Genomic DNA, 17,907 nt, shown 5'->3' on the forward strand with positions numbered 1-17,907 from the left:
TTTTTTTTACTTTCCAAGGAAGTCATCAACCGAACAATAGTAATAAACAAGTTGAAGTTAAGTCTAGACTATTTTCCTCGTGGGAACGATCCCAACCTCACTAGTTGGGTTATTTACTTGACGCGACCGCTTTACTTCTTATTTGAGAAGTAAGTTTGAGCGTATCATGTACTGACAGTTATGGTTCTTTGAAGTTGCTGCAAAACTCTGAACTTAAGCATAACTTGCAAAATTTAAGATTTTGCTATTTCCAATTTAGTTATTTTTTGAACTCAAGGTGATACATCTAGTGACCTTAACACTTAAAAAATTTAAATTCCTTGGTAAAATCCTACTCACAACGAATGATGGCTCGAGTCTTAGTTAAAAAAAATTTCTGGGGTGTTACAATATATCCTTCTTAGGATCATTGTTCTCGAATGACGGATGGATTGGGTATTGAATGGGGTTACTCTTATAATCTCTGCCATACCAACTAGAATTTTCCCGCATTAATATTCAGAACCAACTAAGCGCTCTCATTAGCTATTTCTTATAGCAAAACCTCATCCTCCTCTTTTATAATCTTGGACCGAATAATCACACCATCATCATCACGATAAGATTATTAACCTTCTCTTTATAACATCACATCCCTACTAAAAGACCTCTGAAAAGATATTTATCATACTCTTTGGAACTAACTCATTACTATCTTATTCTCAAATACTTAACTTGATTTCTCATCTCGTCATATCCCCCTTAGGTCTAAAACTGACACTTGAAAGTTATGGACATATTCCATCATCTCTAATTGTGTACATCCTCTTTTACTCTAACACTCGGGAGAAACTTATCTCGGGACTACGAACTTTCCATAATCAGGTACTAAGACCTCTTTCTAAGGTGTTTCTTGTAACTTCTTATGATTACATACCCTCTCGGTACACCTCTTAATGGTCTTTTGACTGTTGTGACTTAGCCACACTTCACTGCCCTTATCTAAGGTTAGGATATCTTTACTGGTTCTACTCATATTTATTGCAGCTAGCATCCCAATTCCTTACCTACTCTATGTCAAGTCTACCAGATCAATTGCCAGTACTCTATGTCAAGTCTACCTGATAAATTGTCAAGACTAACATCATAACCCTCATGTTTCCATTCTTAAGATCATGACATTCATCTCAAATTCAAGCTTAATGTTCATTACTAATCCCGAATATCAATAAGATTGCTTGCCTGCTATGTTATACCCCACTACTTGACTAGTTCAATAACTTTCTTAACATCATGAACCTCTGAAACAAATCATAAGCTTGGATTAGATCTATCACTTTATAAATACTTTTGATTTTGTATTCAATACTTATACGTGCTCTTCTATTCAATACTTACACTTGCAACCTCCTTTCTAGATAAACACACTCTACCTCCTATGATGGAATCTTTCCAACTAACCACTTCTAAGTCTACCCATAAGGTAAAACTCTTCATTAATATCTTACTAGGTCCATGACTATAGTAGCACAGCTTATGGAAAGACCATCTTCCTTACTAAGATTACTAAATCTCGTCATATTGGCCTCTAACTCTAGGCATTGTCACTAATACTAACTCAAGCATACAAAGCATAAAAAGTGAATAAAAATTTGTGAAACTCAAATGGAAACTCTAAATTAAAATAAATTATCCAACTCGCCATAAAATAGGTAACTTAAATCTTTAAAACATTTAACAAAATAAATGAACAGACTCGTGAAACTCTAATATTTATCTATAAAGTCTCTAAATGACAATGAAGGAAGTTGGGACAAGACCCACAACCTCCTAACAACTTATATAAATGAAAGTAAAAGTGGAATCCTCCTAAAGCAAGGAGGCTCACCGTAGATAACTCGAACTCCTTGTGGTATCAATGAAGCTCATGTTGATGACTCTGAATACCTCTATCTGCACCATGAAAGGATGCTTGCCAAATGGCTATGTAAGAGGAATTCTAAAACATAAGCTTAAAATGGTAAAAAGGAAACGTACTTACCTGCTCTCAACTAATTCAACTCAGGAATAAGATACTCAACTTAAAGAGATAAAATATTTAACTCAGTGAAATAAGGTTCAACTCAATAATAAGATATTCAACTCAGTAAAACAAGACTCAACTCATAAATTAAATAAAATTAGCAAAATAAATTACCTTACGTACATACTAGCTTTCATTCTACACTATTCCTCCTCACTTGTTTCAAATTTATCATTCTTCCTTCTCATTTGTTTCATTTTCATTATCGTCCTATTTTTCGTCATCAAATGATTTATATACCTTATTCTCATATATTTCTTCCTCAACATTCATTATCTCATTATTAGATACTTCTTCTAATATGTGTTGAGGATGTTGTAGTGTGGCTTCCAATTAAACATCAACTTGTTGATGAACAATTGCAACATCATTTTGATATGCCACATCTAAAACATTGTCGATTTCAATTATTCCCACATGCTTAGTTTTATAAGAACCACAAATCAATTTTGTCTTTACGCAATAGATATGGAGCATAATACACTTGTTTAGCATTTTGTGCAATAATAAAAGGATCATAAATTTTGTATTTTCTGGTTTGCTTAACTTTAATTATATTATGTTGATAGTCCACCTTTGTGCCTCTATGTGATGGGTCAAACTACTCACACCGAAACAATACAATCTTCTTCTTAGGCCAACTTGGATACCTTACTTCAATAATATCATGAATGACGCCATAATATTTAATAATTTGGCCAGTACCATCAACATAACCTTGTATGTAGACACCGCTATTATTTATTTTCTTGTTCCTAGAAATTTATTCAGTTTGAAACTTAAAACCTTTGACACAATATTTATTCATTGTGAGTACTTGAGATTCAGGTCCAAGTGTTACTTCTTTTACTAATTGCAAATGTTGGACACTTGAGTATTCATCGTAAATCCGTGATTATTATTTTGAGTAATATAATTTAGTATGACATGAAGATATTATTAAATACTTAGTGATTGCACACTTACATAGTTCGTTAGCCAATTGGAAAATTCTATATAGATTGCTTCATTACCCTATATGTTTACGAACAAGCTAATCATTTTGTATTCAAGTATTTCGTTAGTTAATGAACACTTATTAGTATGGGTTTTGATAACATATGTTTAACACTTACTTGACATATGGTTGAATCTCTGAACATTTAAGCAAATATGTGTCACGACTGATTGCATTTACATATCAGTGAAGCCTCGCTTTCCACGTTTTTTAGATCCTCGATCATTTTGATTAAAAATTGATATCAGTGGAAATGAAGGATCAATATTGTCTTCATCATGTGATTGAGCCTGTTTATCACTAGTTTATTTTTCAATATGACCTTGAACAACTGACCCTTTGATCTTTCCCTTTGTTTAATTGTTTCCTTGGAACTGCCAATTTTTTTGCATATATATATGTTCATAAAATACTTGGTGAATATATATAACTTAGTGAATATTTCAAATAGATTCCTCTCAAATAAATGCTTGCATTTTGTTTGAACTAATCCTCTGAGGAGGGCCTCATGTACAATATGAACTGGAAGATGCTCTATCATATCAAAGAAATCACATGGAAATATCTTCAACAACTTAGCAGTAATAACAACAATATTTTCCTCCATCCTATCTAAACTACTCTCCAACAACTTTTCAGAATACAATTGTTTTAAAAAATGACTTATCTCTTTTGATAGGTTTTCATAACCTTTCGGTAGATGACTAAAAACAATAGGAATTAAAGTTTCCATGAACACATGACAATCATGACTTTTCATGCCTATCAACTTTCCTTCATTCATATATGTCTGCTTTTGTAATTGAAGTATAACCCTCCGGCATCCTCAAATTTTTAACTCACTCACAAATTTCACATTTCTCATCTAATATGAATGAAAAGTTGTCTTTGGGCTTAACTAGTTTACCATTATGTAATTCCTGCAACCATAACTTTTTTTCTCCTACAATGTTCCTTTATGACTATTCTAGCTTTTGGATTGTCTTTTGTCTTACCCTTAACATCCATCACTGTGTTAAATAAATTGTCAAAATTAAAATATTTTAATATGCATCACATTAAGATTATGTCATAGCGAATTGTCCTCCAATGTGAGAACTCCTAAAATATGTTTTGTTTGATCAAATTATGTTCAACACCATATCTAGTCTAGAAGGTGAAATTCTGTAACTTTCGGCAATTGAGAAACTATCTCCCAAATTTATGCCCAGTGAATAATGGAGGTGGGGTGTCAATTTCAATCTTATTTTTCGTAAATGCATTTTTCATCTTTCTAAACTCATGGTCCATTGGCAAGAACTGGCGATGACAATCAAACAATGTATTTTTTCTGTCATGCTTTAAAATGCTAGCCTTCTAGATGTCATCCAACCAGGAAAGTCATTAATAGTACACATTAAAGAAGTATTCATAATGAAATTTTGCTTAGTTGATATATCATAAGTCAAAATTCTTTCAAACCACAATTATTTGAGCTCATCTATCAATGGTTAGATTACGGGAACCTGAAATAATGCAACTTAGAAAGATGTAGGGACTAGTCATTCACATTTCATAAGGAAATTATATGGAGGAAGAAATACCACCCAATATGAATAAGGCGAAGTAGCATTAGAGAATGGTGTGAAACCATCTGCACACAACCATAGTCTAACATTTATTGGTTCACTAGCAAAATCAGAATATACATTTTCAAAATGCTTTTATGCTTTACCATCAGAAGGATGAAACAAGACACGCAATCTCCTTTTATATTCACGATGTCATCTCATATGTTGGGCATACCTCATTAATGCATAAAACCTTCTATATTCACGATGTCATCTCATATGTTGGGCATACCTCATTGATGCATAAAACCTCTTTAACCTAAGAATATGAGGTAGACAATGTATCACCTTAACTAGGACCATCTTTCCAGCCGAAGTCCTTTTATAATGACAATGTCCACAAAACTTATAATTTTCTAAGTACTATCAGTCTTGTAAAAAACATTCATCAATTAACACAACAATGAATTCTATATCAATCCTAACTTGGAAACCAAACACATTGCCTGATAGAAGTTTTTAGGTATGTTAAACTTCGGATTAACTAGTTCACCCAAAAGATTAACCATTGAGTCCATAGCCTTTTTAGGAACATTTCAATCTAATTAAATATTCATTGATTTAACCGCAACTGACAAGCTAGAATGGGAACTCCCTTCACATAGTGGACGACTAGACTCTTCTAATTGATCATAGAATCGTCTTTCTTCTTCATTAGGAGCTTCATCAAAATATTTTTCGTGTTCCATCCCACCTTGAACACCGAAAGCATCATTGATCACTTTATGAACCCTATCATGTTCAATCCTAATTTTTTCATGTGGTGCAAGCATGTTATATTCATCCACATGCATCGAATTATAAAACATATCATTCTATTCATCTACTTCTCCATGATCAATCCATACAAAATATCTAGGCTTAAATCCATTACGGTACAAATGAACAGTGATTGTATTGAGTTAAAAAAATAAAAAAATAAAGCACCTATATGTACTACAAAGACACCAAACCAATCCATTATACTTGAAATTATCTAGTTTCATGGTATGCTCAATAAGATCTCTAACACCATCAATTAACTCAGGTTTCAAACTAGCACTAGTTTCATAATGCATATTATACATCCACAAATGATGATCCATCTAAAAAAATATAGATATTCAATTATATTATAATTTAAATTCAATAATATTTTTACGACATTATACTAATTTATATTATTAGTATATATTTATAACTAGGTAAAATGCACGTGCATCACGGGGGGTGAATTTCTTTAATTAGCTTACACATGATGGGTAATACTTTTAATTGCGAGAGAGTATGCTAATTCGTCAATAATATACTATTTCTTTCTCCCTGATTATATTTTTCTAATGATTTTAAAACATTTTATTCATCATTTGCGACGTATTTCCTTTTATGTAAGGTTTATACATAATTCATATGTTATGCATCTTGTTATTTTTGTTGTTTCGTTGACGAAATAATTGAATTGCAAAAATATCTCCTTTTATTTGATGATATAATATATGTTCAATTGGACTAAGTGATGACTCAATATATGTGCAGAAGAGTATATTTGAATTAAGTTGAGACACGTCAAATTTATAATAATTTGTGTGGATGTTCCCAAATTTTTAGTCAATTTTATTTATAACAATTTTGAGGAGCAATATGTGTTCAATAACCATCATTTTTAAAATTATCTGCCACATAAGAAGGGTAAATAAAATGTCAACAAAGTAATTCATCCGTCTATTTGTCTTAGCACTATTTCTCTTCATAGCGATTCATCCGTCTATTTGTCTTAGCACTATTTCTCTATATAGCGACAAATCAATTTTTCAATTGATGATGGAGAATATAGAGTATACAATAAACCTTGTGGATTCAGATGAGTTATAACAATACTAACTTAAAATTACATTGATTATTTAGTATCTACGAAATGAATGGCAGGAAAATAATACATGATTCCTTTCGATAACATACATATTCAACATTCCAAGTTCTGAAAAGCACTAGTAGACTAAATGGTTTAGGCCAATACAAAGCAATAAAAAACTCTATTTGTTGGATGCAGTAATAATAAGCTACATCAAAAATGAAAAAGTCTTTATCAAATATCATTTGAGTGCTAAATATATGTCAATCGTATATTATGGTTAAAATATAAGAAAAGTAAGCATATACATTAATATACCAACAACTTGACATACGTTATCCTCAAATAGCATTCATCTAGGAGCACCTTTTATTCCAACACAATCTTATTTAAAAATTAGTCAAACATTAATAAAAGATTTAGCCATAATACAAAATCATGAAAATATTTCACAGAAACAATATATTGATCAAAATTATATTTCAATTTAATATCCAAATAATCATAAACATTAATAACTTTGCCTGCAAAAAGAAATTATAATGATACTTCGTAATTAAATAAATATAATTCATTGGTCAAGTTGTTCAAGGAGTAAGATTCTGAATTTTGTTCAAATATAATAACCTCCATATGAATTCAAGTAGACTTATGAGAAATTGTAGAGTTCAATAATCGAAAATGAAATTAATTATTCAATACTCGGTGCTCAAATACTAGTTGAGATAGTACAGCAATAAAGTACTAATATCGGTCAATGAAATACTAACCTTGTTGATTCACATATGACCCATTTTCTCTTATTTCAAATTGAATTTAGAAAATTGATCACATGTAATAAAATCAATTTCAGAATAATATAATATATATAGAAGAAGACAAAATATGGAGATGAAGTAGAGATATTTTCTTCTTATTCAAGTGTGTCTTACAATGGTAAATGATATCTCTATTTATAGTGTTGAGATTTCACTCTCAAAGTTCATCTTGTTAAAAGTCAAATAAGTAGATACATCGTTATCCACCAAGGTTCATATCACCTTAAAATTATACATACATACATCTAATTAATTAATGAAGAAATCAAATGGATAATCCACTATTCAATGGATTTATAACAAATTTTAATTTATTTATCTACTTATTTTTTTCACATAACATATTTAAGACCACAAATTTAAAATACGTTTTGAAACATTCAATGTATTTTTAATTTAGAACCCCGAAATTTAAAATTATTTTAAAATTTTTGTAAACTATGCCTCAAGCCAAAATAACATAAACTAAATGAGAGAGCTGAATATAACATTAACTTCATTTCAATTTGTTTTTTTTTAAGATCCAATTCTTTAGTAACAATTTTTTAATTTAAACTTTTCTATGTTACTTTCAATTTATGATTTTTATTTCTTTGTTAAACAATGTGTAAGGTAAAATCAGAAAATCTTAATAGCTCAATTGATTAACTACATGAACTCTCACCTTGTTGGTAATTGTTTGATTTCTCACCTTGTAATTCCCCTACTCCACAAAAAAAAAGATAAAACGTAAGAAAAAGTCATCCCAAATAATATAATATGTCGTATGGAGCCTTATATCTAATATGTTATAGTGGATATGGTGAATGCATGCATTGAAGAATTTGAGCATGGTGCTTTTTTTCGTGTCAGATATCATCTCATTCCGAGAAAATAATGCTTTTTCCAAAGAATATTTTTCTATTTAAAATTCAAACACGGAATCTCGATCCGTACACATCCCTTATAAGTTAGCATGGAGTTGTTATGTTTCAAAAGAATATGATTTTATGTTAGTAGTTTATAAGTAGCTTAGCTTAGTGGGTATATTTCTTTAATTTTAGAGTAGGTGAATAACAAGGTGACACCATTTTTCATATTATTCTTGTTTGTATGTATCATCTTTGTTCTTCCTTAGAGATTCTCTGATCATCCATCCATGGCACCCATTGACCCTCATTCCTTCACTGATTCAACTCATCCACTAACAACCCATATCTCCCTCACTTTCTACTTCGATTTTCCATCTTCCACCATCTCCTCTGCTACTCTTGTATCCTTTTCTACCCCTTACACTGGACCCCTCACTCTTGACACTCGCTCACTCTCTGTCTCTTCTGTACTCGACCCTCTTTCCCTTTCCCCCTTACCTTTCTCCCTTTCTCCTACAGACCCAATTCTTGGACAATCACTCAACATTTCCATTTCTAAACAAACCCATCAAATCTTGATTCTTTCGAAAACTAGTCCTTCAAGTTCAGCACTTCAATGGCTTTCACCTACTCAAACTTTCAACAAGAATCACCCTTTTCTGTATACCCATTGTCAGCCTATTCATGCCCGTTCAATTTTTCCTTGTCAGGATACGCCTGCTGCACGGGTTAAATACACTGCGAAATTGAACATCCCGAGAGAGCTGTCGGCGGTTATGGGGGCTAGACATGTGGAGAGGAGGGACCCGATTCCGTCTGAGGGGGGAGGGCTTTGTGAGGATGAAGTGTGGTGTGGGGATGATAGGGTGGTGGAGGAATTTGTGATGGAACAGCCTATACCTCCTTATTTATTTGCATTTGCAATTGGGGAGTTGGGGTTTAGGGAGGTGGGACCTAGGACTAGGGTGTATGCTGAGGCGGTTCCCGAGGTATTAGATGCTGCTGCTACGGAGTTTGCTGGCACGGAGGAGATTGTGATGGTTGGGGAGAGGCTTTTTGGACCTTATGAATGGGAAAGGTTTGATCTTTTGGTGTTGCCTCCGAGTTTTCCTCTTGGCGGAATGGAAAATCCGAGGCTGGTTTTCTTAACGCCCACTGTGATTAAGGGGGATGCCAGTGGATCACAGGTGGTGGCGCATGAGCTTGCTCATGGCTGGACAGGGAATTTGATCACAAACAAAAACAACGAACACTTTTGGTTGAATGAGGTATTATACCTTTTGGTTTTAAGCACTTGAAAAATAAATTTCAGATGAAGAATATAATGAAATGCTTTGTTTATAGGATAGTTAAGATGCAATCTTTAACATGGTTACTTTCTGTAAGCTTATGATTTGATTGGCAAGGGTGAAATATAGAAATTGATCAGACAAGTGCCAACAGGAATCTCCTAGGGAGTAGCTTAGAAGTTGAAATGTTGGAGTAACAATTTTGAGAACTAAATTTTGAACTTTAATAGAGACACAACTAGGTACATATATATAATTACTTGATATTTGTGCTGATGAGAGGTAGCGTGTACTGGTAGCTTATCTGGGTGCGCACAAATTAAAGAAAACACTTATGCCAGTAGGATGGTTTGTTAGTTTACTCCCGAATTAGTTGCTAAAATAGGATCAGGTGGATCCTAGAGTTTGTAGAGACATGTAAAAACTATGGTTTAGGGAGTTTAATTCGGGAAGGTAAAATTATCTAGAAGTGGTCCAAGGCGAACGAAATCTTTTATGCCAAAAAAGTTACTGCATAATTGTGCATCACATAGCATCTTCTGCTGTTCTTTTCATTTATTCTAAGGTTGGAGGTGATGGAGGATGGACTAAGCAAATAGTCAAGCAGAGTTATAGGTAAAAGATCAAAAAGCAGAAAAGTATCAAGACCTGTTTTGTCTTTATGCACAAAGCCCACTGAAGCATGTGTTAGTGAAGAAAGGCACAAATGAGGAGAACGTTGAACAAAAATCATATGTGCAATTCAAAGAAAAATAACTGTAGACAGAATGAAAACTATAGACAGAAACAGTAACATTCAGGAGTCTTAACAAAGAATACGGAGAAACAATAATTAACTTTCTGAAGTAAATATCATGTCAATCAAATGTAGAAACCACGTTAACGATCTAATTTAGATGCAAAGATGGCCATTTATGTTTTAAATTGAAATCTAGTTAGTAGCTAAAATTTGTAAGGTTCTATCTTCAACCACTAAGCGTTTACTTATAATGCTTCTTCAATCAGTAATATATCACTTAATTTGTCAGTGATATTTACTGTTAGTACTTTTGTAAAGGGCAAACCCAAGGATATGAGGCATTCGAAAGTAGGCAGTACCACGTTCTGCACTAAAGCCCCGCCTAGACTATGTGAAGTTCTCAGCTTGGGTTGCACCTAGCTCAACTAGAACCTTGAACAGGAGTACAGTAAAAATTAATGGGGTAGATCTCATTGCCATATCTCAATTATGGGACGTATGCCATGCAAGAACCAAGAGTTTGCAAAACAGAGTAGACATTGCGGAGAACATGGAAGGAAAGGGAGGGACTAATTGGTGTATTTGAAAAGTCAATCTGAAAATATCTGCATGCTTAATTTTCTTTAAAGGCCTGAACAAACTATTATTTTTTTCTCAGTAGGCTCTGATTTTCTGGAAGTCTTTTAGTTTATAATGAACGTTATAATCATTTTTGTTTTGGCTCTATTACATTTGAATTTCCTTGATCTTCTTGTTTCCTCACTTTAAAGGCTTCACCTTAAACCATTGCCTTCTGAGACACTGTTCAGGAACTCTGCTTGCAAAATTTGCAAAGCTGCAATTTTGTGACTACTATATGATATCATTCCATTTGGTAACTTATTTCGCATGAAGGTTATTTACTTGTTTTTGAAACACCGCAAAAGGTGGATCTTGGCTTCTGCTTGTGTTACGTTATTGAGATAAGACATAGAACTTCTGTTCTTTTCTATGAATTGTGGATTAGAGTATAAAATATGATTCTATTATGAGGACCCTGGAAGATATGAAGCCCAATTCTTGCATTTACTTCTGTCTGCAACTCGTGCATAGGCATGTACTATGATGGTTTATTGCTTCCACAATTAGGATATGACAACAATTAGACTGATTAACGTTTCTTGAAGGGTTTCACAACATATGCAGAGAGAAGAATTGTTGAGGCCGTGCAAGGTGAGGACATTGCTTCATTAAATATCGGAATTGGTTGGATGGGGCTTGTTAAGGATATGGAGAGATTTAAGGATAACATGGAGTTCACCAAGCTAAAGACAAGTCAGGCAGGTGTGGATCCGGATGAAGTGTACTCTGTAATTCCATATGAAAAAGGCTTCCAGTTTTTACAGCGTATTGAGAGACAGGTTGGTAAATCATCTTGTCCTGGAAATATGCTACTTTCTTCTTGAAGAGCTAACTTAACATTTTGTCATTTCTCAGATTGGAAGACCTGCTTTTGATGTCTTTCTGAAGAAGTATATTGCTACCTTCAAATTTCAGTCTATTGACACTGATATGTTTCTCAATTTCCTTAAAGCTAATGTCCATGGAATAGAGAACGAGATTGATTTGAAACTTTGGACTGAGGGCACTGGGATCCCTCCGGATGCCATGGAACCAGTCTCTAACCTTTACTCAAAGATTGTTTTGCTTGCTAATGAGTTCAAGCTAGGTAGGATACCAAGGGAGGATGAAGTTGCTGACTGGAAGGGACAGGAATGGGAACTTTACCTCGAGAACCTGCCCAAATCTGTTGAAGCATCTCAGGTACTAACCAGCTATTATCTGACAAGTGTCGCCTTAAATTGACAACTTATATTTTATCTGCCTTTCCCCTTTTCTTTTTTGCTTTTATTTTGTCCAGTTGATGAAGTGATTGTCTTCTCCGTTTTTTCTAGTGTTACTTCTACCAAATGAGTAATACAGTGTTAAATCCTCTGTATCAGTTAATGGTTATTTGTGGTCCTTTGCCTCAGGAACTACACACACACACACACACACACACACACACAGATATATATATATATATATACAATTTTGACAAGCCATAGATGCATGTGCTTTTGTCTATATATGTTCCTCCTTTTGTAAGTATTTACCTTTTACCCATGGATCTCCAACATAATGAATCATCAACTTCTTCCCTGTTTCTGGTCTTTTGTGTTTGACTGCAGCCTATCTCATTTTACAACTAAAAATTGTTTCTCCAAACTTAAGTTGCAGGCGAATTGATTCAATTGTTTGTTAATGCATGTTGGTGAAACGATTCAAATGCACGCATCCCAGGATTGTGCTGCTTCTTCTGCATGTGTGTTCGCATATGTCTCCATGATTTAATGGACAAAAAGTTTGTGACATTTTAATGAGTCTATCATTGATTAGAGCCTTCATCGGTATTGTTTCTCTCAAAAAGAGCTGTATTTTTCTCACCAACCTGTCTCAGAGTGCATTGTAGTAGTTGGATGCCTCCAAGTCATTAGCCGATAGATCTGCAATGTGATTCTGATTCTCATATACCTTTTTGGAGTTGATTTTGCGCTACTTTTGCCCTTGAACGTTCTGATTAAGGAAAGAGAGTTTGTTATTACAAGCCCATTTGATTTGTGTTGCATAATTATATCTAATGAAAGCGCTCAGGCATGTGCACTCTTGCCTTTTTAGACTTTGCTCGAAACTCACCATTTGCTCTTGAATTGGAAATTTGTTGTTCAAGTCATTTAGTGCTATTTTCAGGTAAGAGCTTTAGATGCTCTCTATCAACTTTCAGAGTCCAAAAATTATGAGGTCAAGGTAGCTTTTCTTCAGCTGGCCATTTCAGCAAGGTGCAGAGACTACTATGGTGTGGTAGAAAGAACTCTGAAAGAAGTTGGCAGGATATTATACCTTCGTCCACTCTACAGTGCACTCATACAAGGTGATAGGAAGGAAGAAGACAGAACTTTCGCTAGAAGGGTTTTCTCGGAGGCCTGTGATTCTTACCACCCCATAGCTCAGGCTGTCGTTGAAGCTACTCTAGCCAAAAATGTCTGAAGTTTGTTAAATCCAAAACTTGCTAATGTAATGTTAAAAGTTAGACACAAAAGTGATTCTTACCTAAATTCGGTGGCAATAATATTTTGGTTGCAATGAGGATCAATTATGTTAAAGTCAAAATTTGGATCAACAAGGTGATGAATCCACAAAAACATATAGGTTATTGTTGTTGTAAATTTTTAAAGTTTACATGGAGGAAGGAGATGAAAGAGATTGAATAAATTGATTTAGGGATATAAAAATTATTGGTTTTGTTTTTTTAGGGGTTGGGTTTCGATTAAAATGATGAATCGGATGATTTCAATCAACATTGAATAATTTGGTTAATTTGAAAATATTGTCAAACAAAGGGTATATCTATTGGGTTTGGTTACGACATGAATATGTATAGTCACATAGTATAACAGAGGATAAAAGTTGAGGGATATTTTTTGTCCTTATCCTTTGAATCTATTTAACTCTCTAATTTATGAAATCAAAATGTTTATACACAATGTATATTTGCGCTCACTCAAAAATATGGGCATTAATAAACATTTACGAAATATTAAAATATATATAACTCAATTTTTGACCCAACTTTCAGCTTTTGATGTTGAGATCATGAGGCCCCAAAACTTCATACCTCTAAATTTGGTCGACACCGAAAAAATAGGTAATGACTTTGTAACATCCAAGCTATTCAGAATGTCTGAATTAATTCGTATTTTTAGAGTAAAACAAGAGTGATTAATATGCTAAGAAAAATGTGTTATGAAGTATATAATGATCGTATTTTAAGTTTTGAAGTTAAAAAAGTATAAAATAAAAGTCTACGAAAGTTATCTCAAATTACTTTTTTAAACTTTTTGAAGTTTGAGTCAAATATCTTAGAGTTTTTCACTTTCACCCAATATCAAAAGTGTTAGAGGGCCCAAATATTATCAAATCGGAGGCTTACAAGACTAATTTTCAATGCAACAAATTGGTTATACATGCAACTTCAGAATAGAGAGATATTTATATTTTTGCGAGACTATGCAGTGGAGGCGAGAAATGGACCCCCTAGATCGCTGAAAGCTCATAAAGTTGTTTCTTCTTCATTTTTTTCCCATCATAAAATACTTGTTATGAATGTAATCAATTAAAGTCAGTATTCATAGTTTTCATGTTGGTGTTAGGACGATATTCATGGACTCAACATTATTTGTCGTGAGCATATTGTATCTTTTGTTGGTATGAAATAAACATGTTAATCTTTTGGGTGGTTCCTCTTTCAATTATTTTTTTACAACTTTGTCAACATTTTTATCTGATCCACAAAATAAGTAAATTCATTACGTTTGTAGGTTGTTGTATAATAAAAGAGTGACAAAAAATAATCAAGAAGTATCTGTCTTAGAGCTCTTTATGTGATAAATGCATATCCCATGATGACACTCTAGATAGACTAGCAATTACATTTCCAATGAACGGATAACGATTTAATAAAAATGAATAATTATTTACGTATTCCAATTACATTTTTCAATTGATAAAAATTGATTATGAGATTCATTAATTTTTTGAGTCTACAATTTCAAAAGCCAAAGAATGTTTTGTCGTCGTCCTTTAATGTTGTTATCATGACGACGTCATAACATTTGAATTTCAAAAATATTGCATCTATTGTTATTATCGACATATAGTTCAACTAGATAGATTGGACTCCATAAATAAAAAATGTGTACTTTAATCTATGTTTAGCAAAAAAATGTGAGTGTCATTTTACATTTGATGTTCACAATCAATATGAGAACTTCTTGAACTAAGTTTTGCCCATGAGGCAGTATATATGTATATTTTAACAAGATAAACACAATAAAGAAAGTATAGATATTTGCCTCTAGGACGGCAGTTTCAGTATTTAGACAAATATAAACATTATATTGAAACATCAAAAGATGGGCTTTGATCCATTAGAAAGCTACTTTGAAATTTAACATATGTTCAACTCAATTCTTCAACTAAAATATCAATCTTCAACTTAACTTTCTTAGTTGGTCTCAAGTTTAGAGACTATCCCATACACAAGATACGGTGCTTATAGCCACAAGTGTATAATACTCCGGAAAATTTTTGAGCTAAGACTCAAACCATTCTTCTAGTGAATGAGATTTTATCAAGGAATTAAAAACTTCTTAAGTGTTAAGGTCACTAGATGTAGAATATTGAGTTCTAAAAGAACTAAATTAGAAATAGCGAAATCTGAATTTTTGGATGGTTAAGCTAAGTATGAGTTTTGGATCAACTTTAAATGGCTATAACTCCTAGAAAATGATGACTTAGGTGTGCTACAAGATACCAAAGGAAAGACTTTGAATTATATTTTTGACGCCACCTAGTTTGCTAAGTTTTGAGTTAGGATGAGTGAGATATGACCTTTTGAAGTTAGGTTGTCCAGTTAAGGAAGGTTAGCCGAAAATAGTGAGGGGTATTTTTGTTTTTTTCCTTATCCAAACAAATTTAATTCGTTTATAGTAATATTTTAGGGGTCTAATCCTCTTAGGTTCAGATTTATAATCCTAATGTACACGCGGTAGAAAAATTACGTCAATCCATTAAAATATGGTATGCTACAAGTGAATATTTGCGCCAAGAAATGAATCCGAATTTTAGGATGGCTGACCCTTTTAATCCAGTTCATATAATGTCTTTCTCGGGAGCTCGAGGAAATGCACCTCAGGTATATCAATTAGTAGGTATGAGAGGATTAATGTCGGATCCTCAAGGACAAATGATTGATTTACCTATTCAAAGCAATTTACGCGAAGGACTCTCTTTAACAGAATACATCATTTCTTGCTACGGAGCCCGTAAAGGAACTCCTAGGGTTTTAGTTGAAAGTTCAAGAAGAGAAAAAAAGAGGAAAGAAAAGAAAAGAGGAAAAAAAAAGAGAGGATCAAGCATTCGTCGATATTCTTGCGTCTTGTTGCAAACTTTTGCCATAGGTTTAATCCATAACAGGTATATGAGCTTCCATAGTGATGGTTTTGTTCACCCACACGCCAAATAGTTTATTTGCAGCCTGATTTCATTCTCAAAAAGTTGAAGGATTCAAGTTCTTGATAGGTGTTCTTGAGGTTCATTATAGATCTTGTCTTGTTGGGGTTTTGATGATTTCTTGAGATGAAAGTGATTTTTTGGAGTGTTTTTTTGAGTGTATTAGTGTTTACTTAGATTGGGTAATTGAATCTAAGGAAAACTTGAGAAAAGAAATCGATCAAAAGCGATTTAGGGTCAGAAAACGAGAGGCGAAATTGATCGAAAGCTTGCCTAGAGAGAAGCTGGCGCGGTGCCCCCCAGATGCGGCCAAGGGGATGGGAAAGAGTGCCTGAGTGCGCCCAAATGATGTCTCTGAAGTTAGGATATGGCTCCCCGTTCTCGGAATGCACCAGGGTTGCCTGCCCCCACTCCTTTTCTGTCAGTTGTCCCGTTTGAGCTCATTTAAAGCGTATCTTCACTCCTTTTGATTCTAAGCACTTAGAAAGCATTCATAGCATGAATCATAACCTTCAATCAATAATTCAAGTTCAAGGTAAACTTAAGATTAAGTTTTGAGAGTTATTTGAACCTTTTGAGAGAGTCCCTTTGAGTCCTTTTGAGTAGTCTTCTACAACTTCTAGTAACTTGTTTCAAGGCTCGAGCAAGTACGTATGAGTATAAAGAGATTTTATTCATGAGTCTACTTTTTCATCATGAGATCCTTCATATCATGAACCATAACTCTTGAATTCATAATTCACATTCAAGAGAGAGTTAAAGAGCACAATTCAAGAAAGCCTTTGAGTTCAATTATGAATCCTTTGAGATCAACTATTAATTTGAACAAAGTTTTGAGTATGTAAGTATGAAAATGAGAAGAGTTGTACACATGAGTTCCTTACTGATATTTTTACCCTTGATTCAAGTCTTTCATGCTCATAACTTCCGCATGAACCCCATCAGTTGAGTACCTTTGAGAGGAGTAGTATCTTTCAAGTTCTAAGTCTTGAGTATTGAGTTCATAATCTCTTTTGAGATTATATTTCTAACCATTGGACTATTACATGTTACCCATGAATTCCTTGAGTTGAATTGTTCATGCCCATAATTCCGCATGAACCCTATAAGTCGAACAGTCTTGATATGAGGAGTACTTTTGAGATCTCGAGTTGAGTAGTTCATGCTCATAATTCCTCATGAACTCTCCAAGTTGAAAATCATGAAATCATCCATAAATATCATATCATGAACCTTGAATCCATACTTCAATTCAAGGAAAGTTAAGAGCCAAGTTTAGAAGTTACGAAATAAGTAAAAGCAAAGTTTATAAAGTTCTCAAAAGTCATTTACAAACATTTTAACTTTGTTTTAAGACCGAAAGTCTCAAGTTAAGCTAAAAGTAAAGAGTCGAGTTCACTTCGGAAAAATCTATAGGGAACTAAGTATTCCCAAAGAATTTATAAATGTTTTCACATTTAAGATAAGAGGAAACTAAGATTTCCAAAGGAGTTTTGAGTAGGGAAAGAAAACATCGATTCCAAGAGTGATTTTAAAGTTATGTGTTGAGAAATTATCTCAACCTAAACAAAGAAGTTGTTTTAAAAACACATGAGCTAAGTATATTTTTGGAGTAGTATT

General features: G+C 33.4%; 1 protein-coding gene across 1 annotated transcript; it reads left to right on the forward strand.

The window, feature by feature from the left end:
* Window positions 1–8,147: 8,147 nt before the first annotated feature.
* LOC107016157 (leucine aminopeptidase) lies at window positions 8,148–13,374 on the forward strand. The gene is made up of 4 exons (XM_015216642.2): window positions 8,148–9,437; window positions 11,364–11,597; window positions 11,674–12,000; window positions 12,967–13,374. Exons 1-4 carry the CDS (start codon window positions 8,457–8,459, stop codon window positions 13,261–13,263), a joined length of 1,839 nt encoding a protein of 612 aa, XP_015072128.1. The 5' UTR covers window positions 8,148–8,456; the 3' UTR covers window positions 13,264–13,374.
* Window positions 13,375–17,907: the final 4,533 nt, after the last annotated feature.

Source organism: Solanum pennellii, chromosome 4 (assembly GCF_001406875.1).
Source record: "Solanum pennellii chromosome 4, SPENNV200".
Taxonomy (NCBI): domain Eukaryota; kingdom Viridiplantae; phylum Streptophyta; class Magnoliopsida; order Solanales; family Solanaceae; genus Solanum; species Solanum pennellii.